Genomic DNA, 13,774 nt, shown 5'->3' with positions numbered 1-13,774 from the left:
GGGTCACTTGAGTCCAGGAATTCTAGACCAGGCTGGGTAACATAGTGAGACCTTGTCTCTACCAAAAAAAAAAAAAAAAAAAAAAAAAGAAGTCAGGTATGGTGGCACGTGCATGAAGTCCTAGCTACTGAAGTGCAGAGGTTGGGGGATCACTTGAGCTCAGGAGGTTGAGGCTGCGGTGAGCCATGATCATGCCACTCCTCTCTAGCCTGGGCAACAGAAAAATTTTTTTTTTCAGACAGAAAAAAAAAATGAATATAGCTTCTGGCTTCTTGCCATCTAAATGTTTATCATCTTGATCTAAACTTTTAATGTATGCTTCTGGTACTGAAATTTGAACATCAGAAAGTTGCTGGCATCAGTTTTGGCTTAGAATGAGACAGTACCTTAGTATTGATGGCTGTATCTTATAATAAAATTGTTTAAAAATCTGCGGATTTAAAACATTGCATGGAGACCCAGGTAAATTTAGTCAGTTTAAGCCAGAATCTGCCTTGTATGCAACAGCCAAGATCTGAATTACTTTCAAATATCAAGGACAACTCATTCTTCATCCATTCTGGGGCTAAATAAATTTTGTGTGTATTTTGAAAATGAGCAAGAATAATTCTACTTAATGCTCAGTATTTGTGCTTAAGTGATTATCTTTTAAAAATTCTGTATTTGGACCTGAAGCATTATGTGGCAATTGTAGAATGAGAGTTTACAGCTATGGACCATGGCACTCCAATTTTCCCTCTTCGTCTCCCACACCTATTGGCCTCAGAGGCCCTTTCTTCCCATTGCCGGCTCTGTGAGACTCAGCCTAGAATGATGATTCAGCCTGTTGAAATTCTAAAAGGATCAACCTTTGTGTAATCCCCACTGGAAAGGCCACAGCAGGTTCCTCTTCTGGAATATTAAGGAAGAAAATGTAGAGGTCATTTGTTCTGGTCAACGAACCCCTGGGACTCCTACAAGAAGCCTTGGCCTAAGGAGCTGTTATTAGAGCAACATTTGGTAAACTCTATCTAACATTGACTCAAAATAAATGCTTTAATTTTTTAAAAGCATTCAGTGAGTGTGGTATGTGAATCTTTTCCATCTAGAAGGACTCTCAAAATGATCTCAATTAGCAGCCACTCCTGAGGTTTATTGCTTCTCGGGGCCATATTGAGAGTTTACACACATCCAAATACTCATTTATATGGCAGATGCACACACACAATAGTATAACAGGACTTCAGGGTGTTCTGGGCCTCTATATTTCAATCATTCAATCTCCACACACTAGGGACTCAAAGTGTGAATGGGTGGGGGTGGAGGAGGTAGTAGTGAGGGCCCCTAATCATAATCAGATTTTACCCCTCCCCCCACACTTCCACCCTCAACCACACCCAGCTATTTTTTTTATTTATTTTTTTTTTTGTATTTTTAGTAAAGACTGGGTTTCACTGTGTTCGCCAGGATGGTCTCGATCTCCTGACCTCGTGATCCGCCCATCTCAGGCTCCCAGAGTGCTGAGATTACAGGCATGAGCCATCGGGCCCGGCCAACTCTGGCTTTTTTTAAAAAATGAACTCGTGTCCCCCATTCTTCTCCTTTTTCCTCCCCTCTCCCCAGGTACACAAACTATCACTCCCAAAAGAAATAACAAATTTGTTTAAAATAAATCCTCATAAATACACTAAGTAGATGCTTAATTCACTAATTTTAAATACATTTTGATAAACATTTATTTAAAATGAATGAAGCCCAGCTTTCCTTTGGGCTTGGTTTGAGCCTCGTCCACATGAGGGGATTCGTGCTGGGTCTGAAGAGCTAAAAGCAAGCCAGTGGGCTGTCGTGAAGTCCTGCACAACCACCAGGCAGTGTTTGATTTTACCATCATTTAAAACTTGCTTTTATTAAAACATGCTTTTTGTTCATCTGGATTTTTTTTAACCAAGATAGTCTTCATCTCTTTCAGTAAAAAGAAACTACAATTACCCTCTATTAAAGCATTATAAAGGAGCAAATGAAAGTAATTAAGGTTTTATTAAGGAATTTTTATTAAACCAATCATTGCTCATGAATATGGATAATAGCAAGGAAAAGAGCCATTCTGTGCCTGAAATAAAAATAAACTATATTTTAAATATCTTTAGTGTATGTAAATGTCTTCTCAATTAAACTTTCAAAATTATGTTTGGAACAGCAATAATTTTACACTGATGAAGGAAAGCTATTGGATGGAAATAATGAAAGATGCTAATAAAACAAATTTATCACAGATTATAATCTGGAAGGAATTAGCATATTTTCATCAGGTAAATTTAAATTTTCTAGTGACCATCAACCAAAATATTAAACCATTTTTCATATTATCCTCAGATATAAACAAACAGGGTAATTTGTTATGGATGCTGAAAAACTGGTGTGAATTCAATCAGTTTTATAGTTTTTCCTCAAATTGAAAGTTTAGTATTACCTGGGTTAATTTAGAATTATCAGGGAGTTAATATAAGAAAATTACCCAAGTGAAACACCAGAGATAAGCCTTTTAATACAAAACAGATTAATATGTTTCAGTGCTGTAAATTGTTCTCTACTAGCTAAAAGTAGAATTTCTGTAGATTCAAAGTAAATAATCCCACTGAAATAACATTTTTCTATTCTCGTTTGGATGTATTATTTGCGAAATTACATCTTGCATCTGCTGTTTTATTTTTTCTAGGCATGACGTCATTTTGCTAACACTATAATACTTACAGAACGTTCGATGCTTAGAGCACATGGCATCCTATAAGGTCATACCATCCAGCTGTTATTTTTTACTTTTCTTTAGTGCCTGTTTGGTGAACACTCGTGTGTCAGGGCATATTCTGTGTGCCAGGGATTCTGTAGCTCTGTGTGTTCTGCATACGATGGGCATTCAGCAACTGTCTGCTTTCATTTGATGCCTGGGACCCTGTTGGAGGATGGAACTGTGAGCAAATGACAGAATGAGTTAGTGTTGAGGTTGCTGCTGAAATTAAATAGGAGATCTGACAGCAAGCATCTAGGAAGGTAGATTAGACTGATCCAGAAAAGCCTCTCTGAGTTTAGCACATTTAAGGTGACGTGAATGGAAGAGGGATTAGCCATGGAAAGATCTAGGAAAGAATGTTCCAGAATGAGGCAGCAGCAAGTCCAGGGATCTGGGACACAAAGGAGCTTATGTGTTCAAGAAGAAACAGGCTATTTTGGCTGGAGCATAGTCACAAGAGCTGTGTGGTACCTGGGCCACCAGCACAGGGAATTTTTGTTTTCTTCACGGATGTCTCCATTCCTTGTCCAACAGAACCATGTGCATGTAGTAGGTCCTCAATATTATGGAATGGATAAATGAATGAATAAATGTGATTCAAGATGAATTTAGAGATTTAGAGAAAGGCCTGATCATGAGCCTACCATAAGAAGTTTAAATTTATTTTGAGCATAACAGGTTATTTTTGAAGGGATATGTAGTAGACTGAATAATGCCGTTGCGCTCCAAGAAAAGCCCACGCCCTAATTCCCAGAGCCTATAAATGTTACTTTTCATGGTGAAAGGGACTTTGCAGGTACGATTAACGTAGGAGGGCTTCATATGGGGAGATTGTCCTGGATTATGCAGGTGGGCTTAATGTGATCAGAGTGCCCTTATGAGAGGGAGGTGGGAGGGTCAGAATCCAGGAAGGAGATGTGATGATGGAAGTCAAAGTCAGAGGGATGTAAGATCTCAAGCCAAGGGATGCGATGCAGGCAGCCCCCAGGAGCTTGACAAGATGAGAAAACACATCCTCCCCAGGATCCTCTGGAAGGAGCCAGCCCTGCCAGCCCATTTCAGACTCCAGACCTCCAGAACCTAGAAATTTGTGTTTTTCAAGCCCCTGTGTAGAGATTTGTTAAGGCAGCAATTGGAAATAAGAGCAGGATTATTCCAAATTAAAGAAAGTGTTGGGTCACTTATTGAATTGCAAACATGAAGAATGATACACTTTTAAAAATGAAATTCTTGTCACTTAAAATGCATTTTAAATTTAGTTACAAAGTGTAGCTGGATCATCCTTGCTATATCTTGTATACTCTCACATTGGAATTTGGAAGGAATAAGGGAACAAGTGGATTTAGGTAAGAGAGGAATAAGAATTAAAGTGTAGTGGAAAGGCAAGAGGGAAAAATGAGTCCATCCATTGTAGAAAGGCAAAGGGATAGGAAAGTGAAGTCGAGAGAGGAAAGCAACAGAGAGAGTAGGCGCTTCATAGGAAAGGGACGCTATATTGTCTATTGCTGCGTAACAAATTCCTCCACAATTTAGCAGCTTAAAGCAACCAACATTTACGTCACCCACTGTGTAAGTGCGAGGAGTGCAAGCAGGAGCCGCGGATTTTGTGGTCCTGGCTCGGAGTCTCTCATGAGGCTGCAGTCATTCGAAGGCTTGATTGGGGCTGGAAAATCCACTTCCAAAATTTTGGCTGAAAGCCCTAGTTCTTTATATAAGGCTGCCTGAGGGTCATGATGGCATGACAGTTGGCTTCCCCTCAAATAACAATGTGAGAGAGGGCTTGGAGGGAGCCACAAGGCCTTTTTAATGACCTAGTCTCAAGTCACAGTCACTTCCACCATGTTTCATTGGTCACAAATGAGTCACTAAATCGAATCCCCACGCATGGAGAGAAGGATTAGGCTCCACCATTTGAAGGAAATGTCCAATAATTTGTGGACATATTTTAAACTTGTATGGAAAAGGGGAGGGAGGAGTGAAGTAAATGTTGGAGCAAAAAATTTATTTTCCCTTTGTTCAGAGGATGCCTAGATACATCCAGTTCTCTCCACTAATCTCTCTCCCATCAGTCAAGACGTGTGTGTGCGTGTGTGTGTGCGTGTGCGTGTGTGCGTGCGTGTGTGTGTGGTGTGTGTAGCAGGAAAGATGTGGAATTCCCAGTTGTTTCCCGCTTTTCCTTCTGCCGGACGATGTAAGTCTTCATCTCAGTTGTCTCCAGAAACTGCTGCTTCTATACTTAAACCTGTCTCATGTCCAGATCATCTAACCAAAACTCAAAATTTTGAGGACCCTCTGCAGCTGGTTTGCTGAATTCCCCCTCGAGAAAATCTGCCACATTACATCCACTTTACCAAGACTTCATCCAGAGGTGATAAAGTGGTTCGATAGAGATTCATTGCAGTTGTAATGAGTTCAGGAAGCATTGTGCATTGCAGTTATAAATTAAGATAGAAGGTTCAGAGATATGGATCAAGTACTGTGATCAGTTCACTGGAATGTGACTCGCAGATAGAGACAGCCTGGAAAGGTGGAATGAATGTGAACTTCTGTTTGTGCATGATTCTGAATTAGGTTATACTAATTAATGAATTAATGGGAAAGGTGAAGGAGATAGAACAGACTATAAAAAGATGACCCAGACTGCATTTGCCTTTCTATTCCTTCACTTCTTCTCAGATACTAGATTTGGCCTTTGGGTTTTCTTGGATTTCCTTCCTCCCTTTCCCTGTGTTTTCTGTTTGTAAGAAAACAGTAAAAATAGCTGTATTCTCATAGAAAGCCTTTAGACTCTCATATTCGTTGCATGTAAAAATGCAAAGATTTCTCTTTGCTATTTTGTTTGTTTGTTTTCCTGAGACAGAGTCTTGTTCTGTCACCCAGGCTGGAGTGCAGTGGCATGATCTTGGCTTACTACAACCCTCATCTCCCGGGTTCAAGCAATTCTCCTGCCCCAGACTCCCGAGTAGCTGGGATTACAGGCACACGCCACCACGCCCAGCTACTTTTTGTATTTTTAGTAGAGATGGAGTTTCGCCATGTTGGCCAGGCTGGTCTCAAACTCTGACCTCGTGATCCACCCGCCTGGCCTCCCAAAGTGCTGGGATTACAGGCGTGAGCCACCATGCCCAGCCTGCCATTTAGTTTTTAAAGGGTATATACTGTACAGCAAAATATGTCACCCATATTTTAAAACATTTACAAGCCTCAATTTTTAGATATTGATATTTTAAGTCTGGATTTGGGAATGAAAAAAATGCACGTTTTGTTCCTGTATTTTTGCATTGTATATTTAGAAGAGCAGACACAAATGCATTAGCGTGATATTCCTGAAAGTTATCCTCAAATGCTGGGGTAGATACTAATTTCTTTTTAATATACTATTTAATACTGCAAAATCAATGATTTTACTCTAAAAATAACATTTTTGTGAGGCTGGAAATGATTGAAGGAAGTTATTTTGATTATTTAGATTACCAAAATTTGGTAAAATGTTTCTCAATGGATGAATAAGCAGCTTTGTATTTTATTTAAAACAAGATAAATGTATATGTTAATATTCCTAGTATTTCAAATCAGTCCAAATCAGAATATATTCTGAGCACCTTCTGTGTACCATTGAGCATTTTTTGTGTACTCGATTTAGGATACTAATGGCGATACAAGCACAAACAAAAGTGTATATAAAATGGTCAAATTCACTAAAGCACGGGTGGACAAAATTTTTCTGTAAGGGGACAGTTTGTAAATGGTTTATGGTTTGTGGGCTGTACAGTCTCTGTTACTAATACCTAGCAATTCCTTCATAGGACAAAAGCAGATGTAAAAAATTTAGAAATGAACAGACATGGCTGTGCTTCAATAAAAATTTATTCATAAAAAAGACAAGCTAGATTTGCCTTCACATTAACCCCCTGTACTGAAGGATTATTTTATGCATGCCAGGCACTAAAAACATTTTGTTTTCTTTGCATTCACTTAAATAAAATTTCCAGTAAATGTTATTTCTAAAGACAGCTGAGTTTGCCTCTGTAGTCACATGTTTATTGAACTTTATAGTCACTTTATTTTTATAGTCACTTATTTAGTTATTAACAGTCAGATTTGTATTATTAATGTCCTTGGATAGTTCAACATGTGCAATGCAAGGAACCAATAAAACAAATTTTAGAAATAAATATGTTCCGTTTGTTCTATTCTTAACACAGTAGATGGAACAAAATCCCATTTCATTAAAATATATTGAAAGCTCGTTAAAAATATAAGCTAGAGGTTCTATTTCTAAAGATAACTATGTATTTTATTTCCAATATCTGCAGTGATGGTACCTGTTTAGTTTGAGGGTGTATACAGGCTTTCTTTCAAAGAAAAATAGAATGTTATTCTCTGTTTCTTTTTTTCTTTATGTATACTGTTCTAACAAAAAAAAGAATAATTATTTAAAAGCATTTTCAAATAATATTATAATATGTATGCAATGTTTATGACCTTTTCTAGAATATCTCCTTTTTAAAAATATTTGAAAGCCTACAGCATTCTATTTGTCCTTAACATTTTGCATTGCTCTGCCTGCATGAATTACTGTGATGCTCTGTCCATTGTGAACATGCCCTCGTCTTCTCACCTCTCCCTTTGTCATTACTGAAGGAGGAACATTCTGTAGGTCCTCCATGAGCATTGCTTTCAGAGAAAAGCTGACAAAACTGTCACAGGGGGCAACAGTTTAAATTGCTTGTTGAGCCAGTTGTCATCTGATGTGATGCTGGATTCTGATAAGGTCCTACCCATGGTAGCTGGTTGTTTATGAAAGCACTTAGCTTTCATGGCAACCACATGTGCACACTGAGGTCTTCGGTAAAACAAAGATGCTCTACTAGTCCATTTCAAAAACCTTTCACATCTCTTTGGTCTTGATTAGAATTTAGCAACTTGGGTCCACTGTATTAAAATGGAACAAAAGCGTTGTTGGTAGCCTCAGTTCAATCAGACCTCTCAACCTTGATTATGCACCATGAGGAAATAAACATACTGGTGTCACAGTTCTTCTGCTCACTCATCAGATTTTTCACAGAATGCTGTTAATGGGTTCACACAAATGTTCTAAAATCAAGGGTACACTCTAGGATGTGTATCCACAGTATCTTCATCCTTCCTACCAGTGCCATTAACTCAAATAAGGAAGATAGTTTTGAGATGAGAGAAACTCGTGGCCACCCAAAAGCTCTTTTTGTGTGTCTCTTGCAGGAGTCCTTTGGAACCTCTCCTCATGCGATGCACTCAAAATGCCAATCATCCAGGATGCCCTGGCAGTACTGACCAACGCAGTGATTATCCCTCACTCAGGCTGGGAAAATTCGCCTCTTCAGGATGATCGGAAAATACAGCTGCATTCATCACAGGTGCTGCGTAACGCCACCGGGTGCCTAAGGTCAGTCCTGTGTCACGAGTGCCTCCTCCCACCATCTTCCCCTGGCCAGACACTGTCTCTTTCCATAGCTTTAATGGCTCTTTTACTGAGGATCAGACCATTCTGAAAAGATGAATGTTTATGTGGCAACGGAGTATAAGAAGTTGATTTTAAAAATTTCTAACCAGGTAATAAAGACATATAGGTATCTTTCTCTACCTAATCAATGTTAGATTTATTTCACATGATTTCTTAGATCTAAGGTGAAAAACAAACATTTTTATTCCAACCCCAAATAAGTCATTTTTTTTGGCTGAAAACAGTCGTTCTCGGTAATTTCACATTATGTCATGCATATAGCACAACCAGGCAGGCTGACTGGTTGGGCAGAGTTCATAACAGGTACATAGGGATCTGGTTAACTGTCGCAAGTAGCTATTTTTTAAAATATTCTTCTTTTAAAAATTCTCTGTTTGTAAGAATCTATAATTCTTAGGAATAGCTCTTTAATAAGGCCTGTTATATTAAATGGTTTTTTAAATAATAAAAGTAGCAAATGTGTTGTAATTCTCTCCTGATACATTTTTCACAGAAATCATCCCCCAGGAATCTATTGAGATTTCTTAAAATCAACTTTATGTCTTGTTTAATTTTTGCTCTTAGGAAGGAAAGTAGTTATCAAGATATAATTCTCCTAAACTCTAGAAACTCTGCTCCCCAAAGTGTATTTTGAACCAAAGTTGCAAATCTCTGCTGGATGAAGTTGCTGGGATAGGGGCACAAGGGGTGATTAAAAACACCTCGCCAAATAATCTGTATTTTGAAAGTAAAACATACAGGGTTGCTTTAGTTGGAATGGTTCAAAGCTGCCATTTCTCCTACAGTTGATCAGTTTCTAGGTGTAACAACCAGTCTATACTGAGAAGAAACAAAATCACCTCAGTGGTATTAATAATCATCATCTCATGAATATTCATCACAATGCTCTCGGCCTCCAGTCTTAAGAGGCGGTGTGTGTTTGTGTGAATGTGTGTGCACAGAGCAAGATAAGAGCCTGCCTCCACGAATATCTACAAGCCCTCATGGGCAGGAGTGGGAATCCTCTGACAATTCTGCTTTTCATCCGAGTCACGAAATCATGAACATCTGACATGATTTCTCTGGATAGGTGCTACCATATGCCAAATATACAGTACTCTGAAACCCTCTACTGAGGCATCCATTTCATAACCCCTTAAATTCTGTTATCCTTTGGAAAATGTCTGTCCCACCAGAAGAGATATAACTCCCCCAAAGCTAAAATTGTAGGCACTTCTGAACTCCCATGCCTGATTTTTTTCCATGTCACTTATTCGCTACTATTTAAAAGTGTTCTTCCCTTGCTAGCATTCCCTACTTTCAGAGTGTCAGGGCCCATAGTGAAGACTGCAGAAGGAACTGTCTCAGAAGCGATTGTAGAAGTGTAATCAAGAAGGACCTGGCTAGCTCTGTCTGTTGAAATGCTCTCTGATTAATATAGTAGCATAAGTATGTCTTCATGGTGTTTGAAAGGAGGTAGGCTACCACCTTTATGAAAGTACATTTGACATCCTTTGATGAAAAAGTAGATGAAGAAGCTAGACCAGTGTAGGCTCACGAGTCCCCTTTACACATCATCTGGCTGAGTTTAGGGTCTGGGTTGTGGTGCCAGAGTACAGTTTGGTGAGACCAGAATGACTCCCCATCCCTGTCTATTCCCACCTACAGTAGCTTGACACTTGCTGCTGCTTCTGCTGCTGGCTGGGAGTGACCACATAATACATAATAGGAAGCAAAAAATGATGCCATCCATATCATGATAGAAGGCTTTAGATTTACATTCTTCATTCTTCCAACAAAGCCAAGTTGTTGTTCACATTAAAGAAATGACTTCCTGTGCTGCTTCTGCCTTGCAGCTGTTTTATCCCAGGAGTGTTTGCTGATCACCTGCCGTGTGCTGGGAAGGGCTAAGGAGGCCGAGAGAGGGCAGCCTCTGCCCTGCAGAAACTCAGCCCCAGCACAACTGCCTAGTGGCAATTTAGTGTTGTGATCATGGCAGTACAGGAGGAAAAACTGGTGAGAAAGTGACTGACAGCCAGGTGTGGTCGAAAAAGGCTTGAAGGGTCAGGTGAGATTGGGCTGAGCATAGAAATGATGCACTGAGATACCGTCACGGAGGGCAGTAGTGGCTACCCAGTGCTGAAAGGAGTCCTGTAGGGGAGTTTGAGATGCACCATCAATAAAGACTAGATTTTGAAGTAAAATTAAAGTAACTGTTATTATTCATAAAATTTCTGTCTCCCAGCAGCCTGAAAGTTCCACTTCAGATACATTGTTGATTCTCATATGCATCGTAAGCCCAGTGAGCTCATCTGTAGTAAGTCGTGAAGCCAGGACTTGAGCCACATCCTGACTATGGTTTCAGACCATCCCCACCGTGCCACACAGAGAGGAAATACAAAGTTAGGGGATAGGAGACTGCTAACAGATCTGGGCTTAAAACAATACACAACCACCACCAACTGCTGACAGGGCAACACTTGCCTCTCTGTTGGTTCCTTAAGTTTGCTTCCAGAGATAAACGGAGTGGCATCCAAGTGGCCAACATCATTTGGTTTTTAAATGCCGGTGGTCTTCTGCCTCTCCCGTCTTTCTTACTTCAAATTCTTCCCTGCTAGGGCCTACGGAGTGCTTGGGTACCTTCGATAGTGTTAGCCACTCAGCCCAATGCAAGTCTCTTCTCTTGACCAGCACTTTTAATGTTCACATAGACAACTAGAGCTATGGGCGCCTTCTTGTGTTTTAAGATAAGACTATATTTTAAGGCATATTCTAGATAATAATGTTGACATTGGTTTTCCAGTACTCAGACTCCTTTCTTCTTTTGCCAGTGACTTTAAGATGAGTTGATATTTTTGGTTTGCTTCTGTAGCTATTGTTTCAGGAAAATATAAAGAAAATAAAACGTCCAAGAAAATAAAACTCTTCCTAGAATACTATTTCCTAAATTAGTGTAGCTTAGAAATCCAGCAGAAGAAGCATGCGGTAGGTAAAACTAAATTCATCAGGTCATTATTGAAAATCATTACTCTTGATTTTTTTTCCTAGCAGGATTCAGACTTTATGTGATTTCAGGGTAGGGAGCCAAGGTTAAGAATTTAAGGAATTACTATTTTTAAAGAGGTCATCTTTTCATTTTTTGGAAAAAAAAATTATGAATGCAAATTATATTGCTTGTAAATGTCCAAAAGCTTATTAGAGATAAATTTAAGTCAGTAAAATATGCCTAAGTCTTAGCCAGAACCTGACAAGCTGACACTATTCTGTCTTTAGACAATTTTGTGCAGGCTTAATAGGTTCTGTCCAGTTTCTCAGACCTTCCTCTAGGCAGTAGATATTGTTGCTGTTCCCACTTCATGCCCCAATGCCAACCCATTCCCTACCACCTCCAGGTCCCAGACTAATGAAGGAGGCACATACACAAGGAACATTCTAAAGAGAGGAGACACTTGCTTTGCCTTCTCTAGAAAGGAATGGAAAATCTTCATGGGAAGCTATATCATGTTGACATAGCAAAAATTTAAGCACATGTGAAATATAAAATGAAAAGTTAATTCCCTTAGTCCTTTTTCATTTGAAATTCATTTGGAGACAAGAAATTGAATTTTTAAAAAGCAGATCTATCTATGTGTTCCTGGAGTATCTTTCTGTCACTGAGGAAAAAGGATAGAAATGGGAAAAAAAAGGTCTTACATTTTGTTGGAGGCTTGAATTGATAAGGATGATGGCAGCTAGATTGTGAGAGGCCTGGCGGCGTGGGGAGGTGGGGTTGCAGGGGTTCGAGCTGTGTGTGATCAGAAGGGAAGGGCTTCATCTCTACGCTCTGCCTCCGCTGCGTCTTCCCCACCACCCCCAATCTCAGGCACACTAACACTGCCTTCTTCATGTCTTCCCGTTCGCTAGTTGTTCCTTTTCCTCCAATTCTGCCAGATTCAAGCATCCATTTTTAACAGAAAAATTTTAAAATATGGCCCCAAACAAATGTGACAAAATATTGGAGAGGCTTAGGAGGTAAGAATAAGTGAGGTTATTTTGTTAGTCATCTCTGTTTCGCTTTATGATTAAGGAGTCCTCCAGGGAAATGAATTTCATATAGACTCAGGTTCAGACCTTGAAATCAGTTCAGTTTTGCACTCATTGTTCTTTCCTTGCACATCGTGTGATCAAATCCATCTCTTAACCCATGGCCGCTATAATCATCACCTTCAACCAAAATGTGTTGAGAGACCATGGCCTGAACGCTAACCAGGGAACATGGAGCTGGCTCCACTCTGGACAGTGGCTGAAGTCACTGTGGTGTGTTGAATAAATCTTCCCCCAAAATTCTTATCTACCCAGAACCTCAGAATGTGACCTTATTTGGAAATAGGATCTTTGCAGATATAATTAGTTAATGAAGATCAGGTCATAGTAGATAAGGGTGGGCCCTAAATCCAGAGAATGGCATGTTACAAAAAGAGGACATATGCACAGAGAGACACACAGGGAAGAAGGCCTTGTGAAGACAAAGGCAGAGATTGGAGTGTTGCAGCCACAAGTCAGAGATAACCAAGAATTGCTGCAACACCAGGAGCTAGGAAGAGGCAGGGAAGGAATTTTCCCAAGAGCCTTCAGACAGAGCACAGCCCTGCTGGCACCTTGATTTTAGACTGCTGGCCTCTAGAACTTGAGATAATAAATTTCTGTTGTTTTAAGCCACCTAGTTTGTGGTACGCTGTTCTGACAGCCTAGGAATCTATTATGGTTGCTCCAATAAGAAAATAAGAGAGGGGCTGCTCAGCTAGGAAGCCAAGGAGCCACCTGAGGATGCAGCACTGAGAAGAGGAGGAGGTAGACAACCCACAGATGCTGCCTGTCCCCAGACAGTGCCCACACACTCAACAAACAACCCAGATCGGAGATGTTTTTCTGTTTTTCTCTGTGCACAAGGCCATTCCCCTCTGTAGCTTAGCTACAAAACCAAACACTACCTGTAGCAGGATTGAGTTCTACAAGCCGAGATGTGGCTGTCTCAGCCAAAAAAGGTTCAAATCCAGCCTCTTGACTGGATAGCCATGAAATGAGGGTCTCCCCACACGCGGATCTGATTTCTGTGTGTTCTGCTCTCATTTATGAGCCAACCTTTCCTTTTCCTCCCGACATCGAACTAGCTTCTGAACATTGCATGGATTTTTCTGATACTATGGACAGCCAGAAGTCATTTGAGGTTCTTAAGCAGGGGATGTGACACCATATCAGTATCATTTAAGGATGTTGACTCTAGCAGCTGCGTACAGACCTGATGCTTTCTGGATTTTTCTGTGAAACATGACTGCATTTCCCATTTAAAATATCACCAATCAATATCCTAAAGATCCCGTCGTGGCCGTTGTCATTTCAGGGTGAACTGTGGGTAAAAGCTTGCAGAGCATTCTTTTTTACCTTTCAATCTAGCAGCTAGCTCAATAAAACAACTGTGATCCGCACTCCTGTATAGTCACATTATATTTAGTCATGGATACTTAGGACTTTATCTCCAGCTGAAG

The 13,774-nt window shown here is 40.0% G+C and overlaps 1 protein-coding gene across 5 annotated transcripts in view; it reads left to right on the top strand.

Moving 5' to 3' along the window:
• The window catches only part of CTNND2 (catenin delta 2), a 942,602-nt gene that overhangs the window by 746,262 nt on the left and 182,566 nt on the right, over positions 1-13,774 (top strand). For all 5 annotated transcript variants that reach the window (XM_031666708.1, XM_031666706.1, XM_031666707.1 and 2 more), the window contains one exon: positions 8,009-8,192. In XM_031666708.1, coding sequence (XP_031522568.1) covers positions 8,009-8,192 — 184 coding nt within the window. The remainder of the gene's footprint in view (positions 1-8,008; positions 8,193-13,774) is intronic.

The sequence above is a fragment of the Papio anubis genome, chromosome 5 (assembly GCF_008728515.1).
Source record: "Papio anubis isolate 15944 chromosome 5, Panubis1.0, whole genome shotgun sequence".
In the NCBI taxonomy this organism is placed as follows: domain Eukaryota; kingdom Metazoa; phylum Chordata; class Mammalia; order Primates; family Cercopithecidae; genus Papio; species Papio anubis.
Note: the sequence above shows the minus strand (reverse complement) of the source record. Positions and strands in the feature narration are given on the sequence as shown.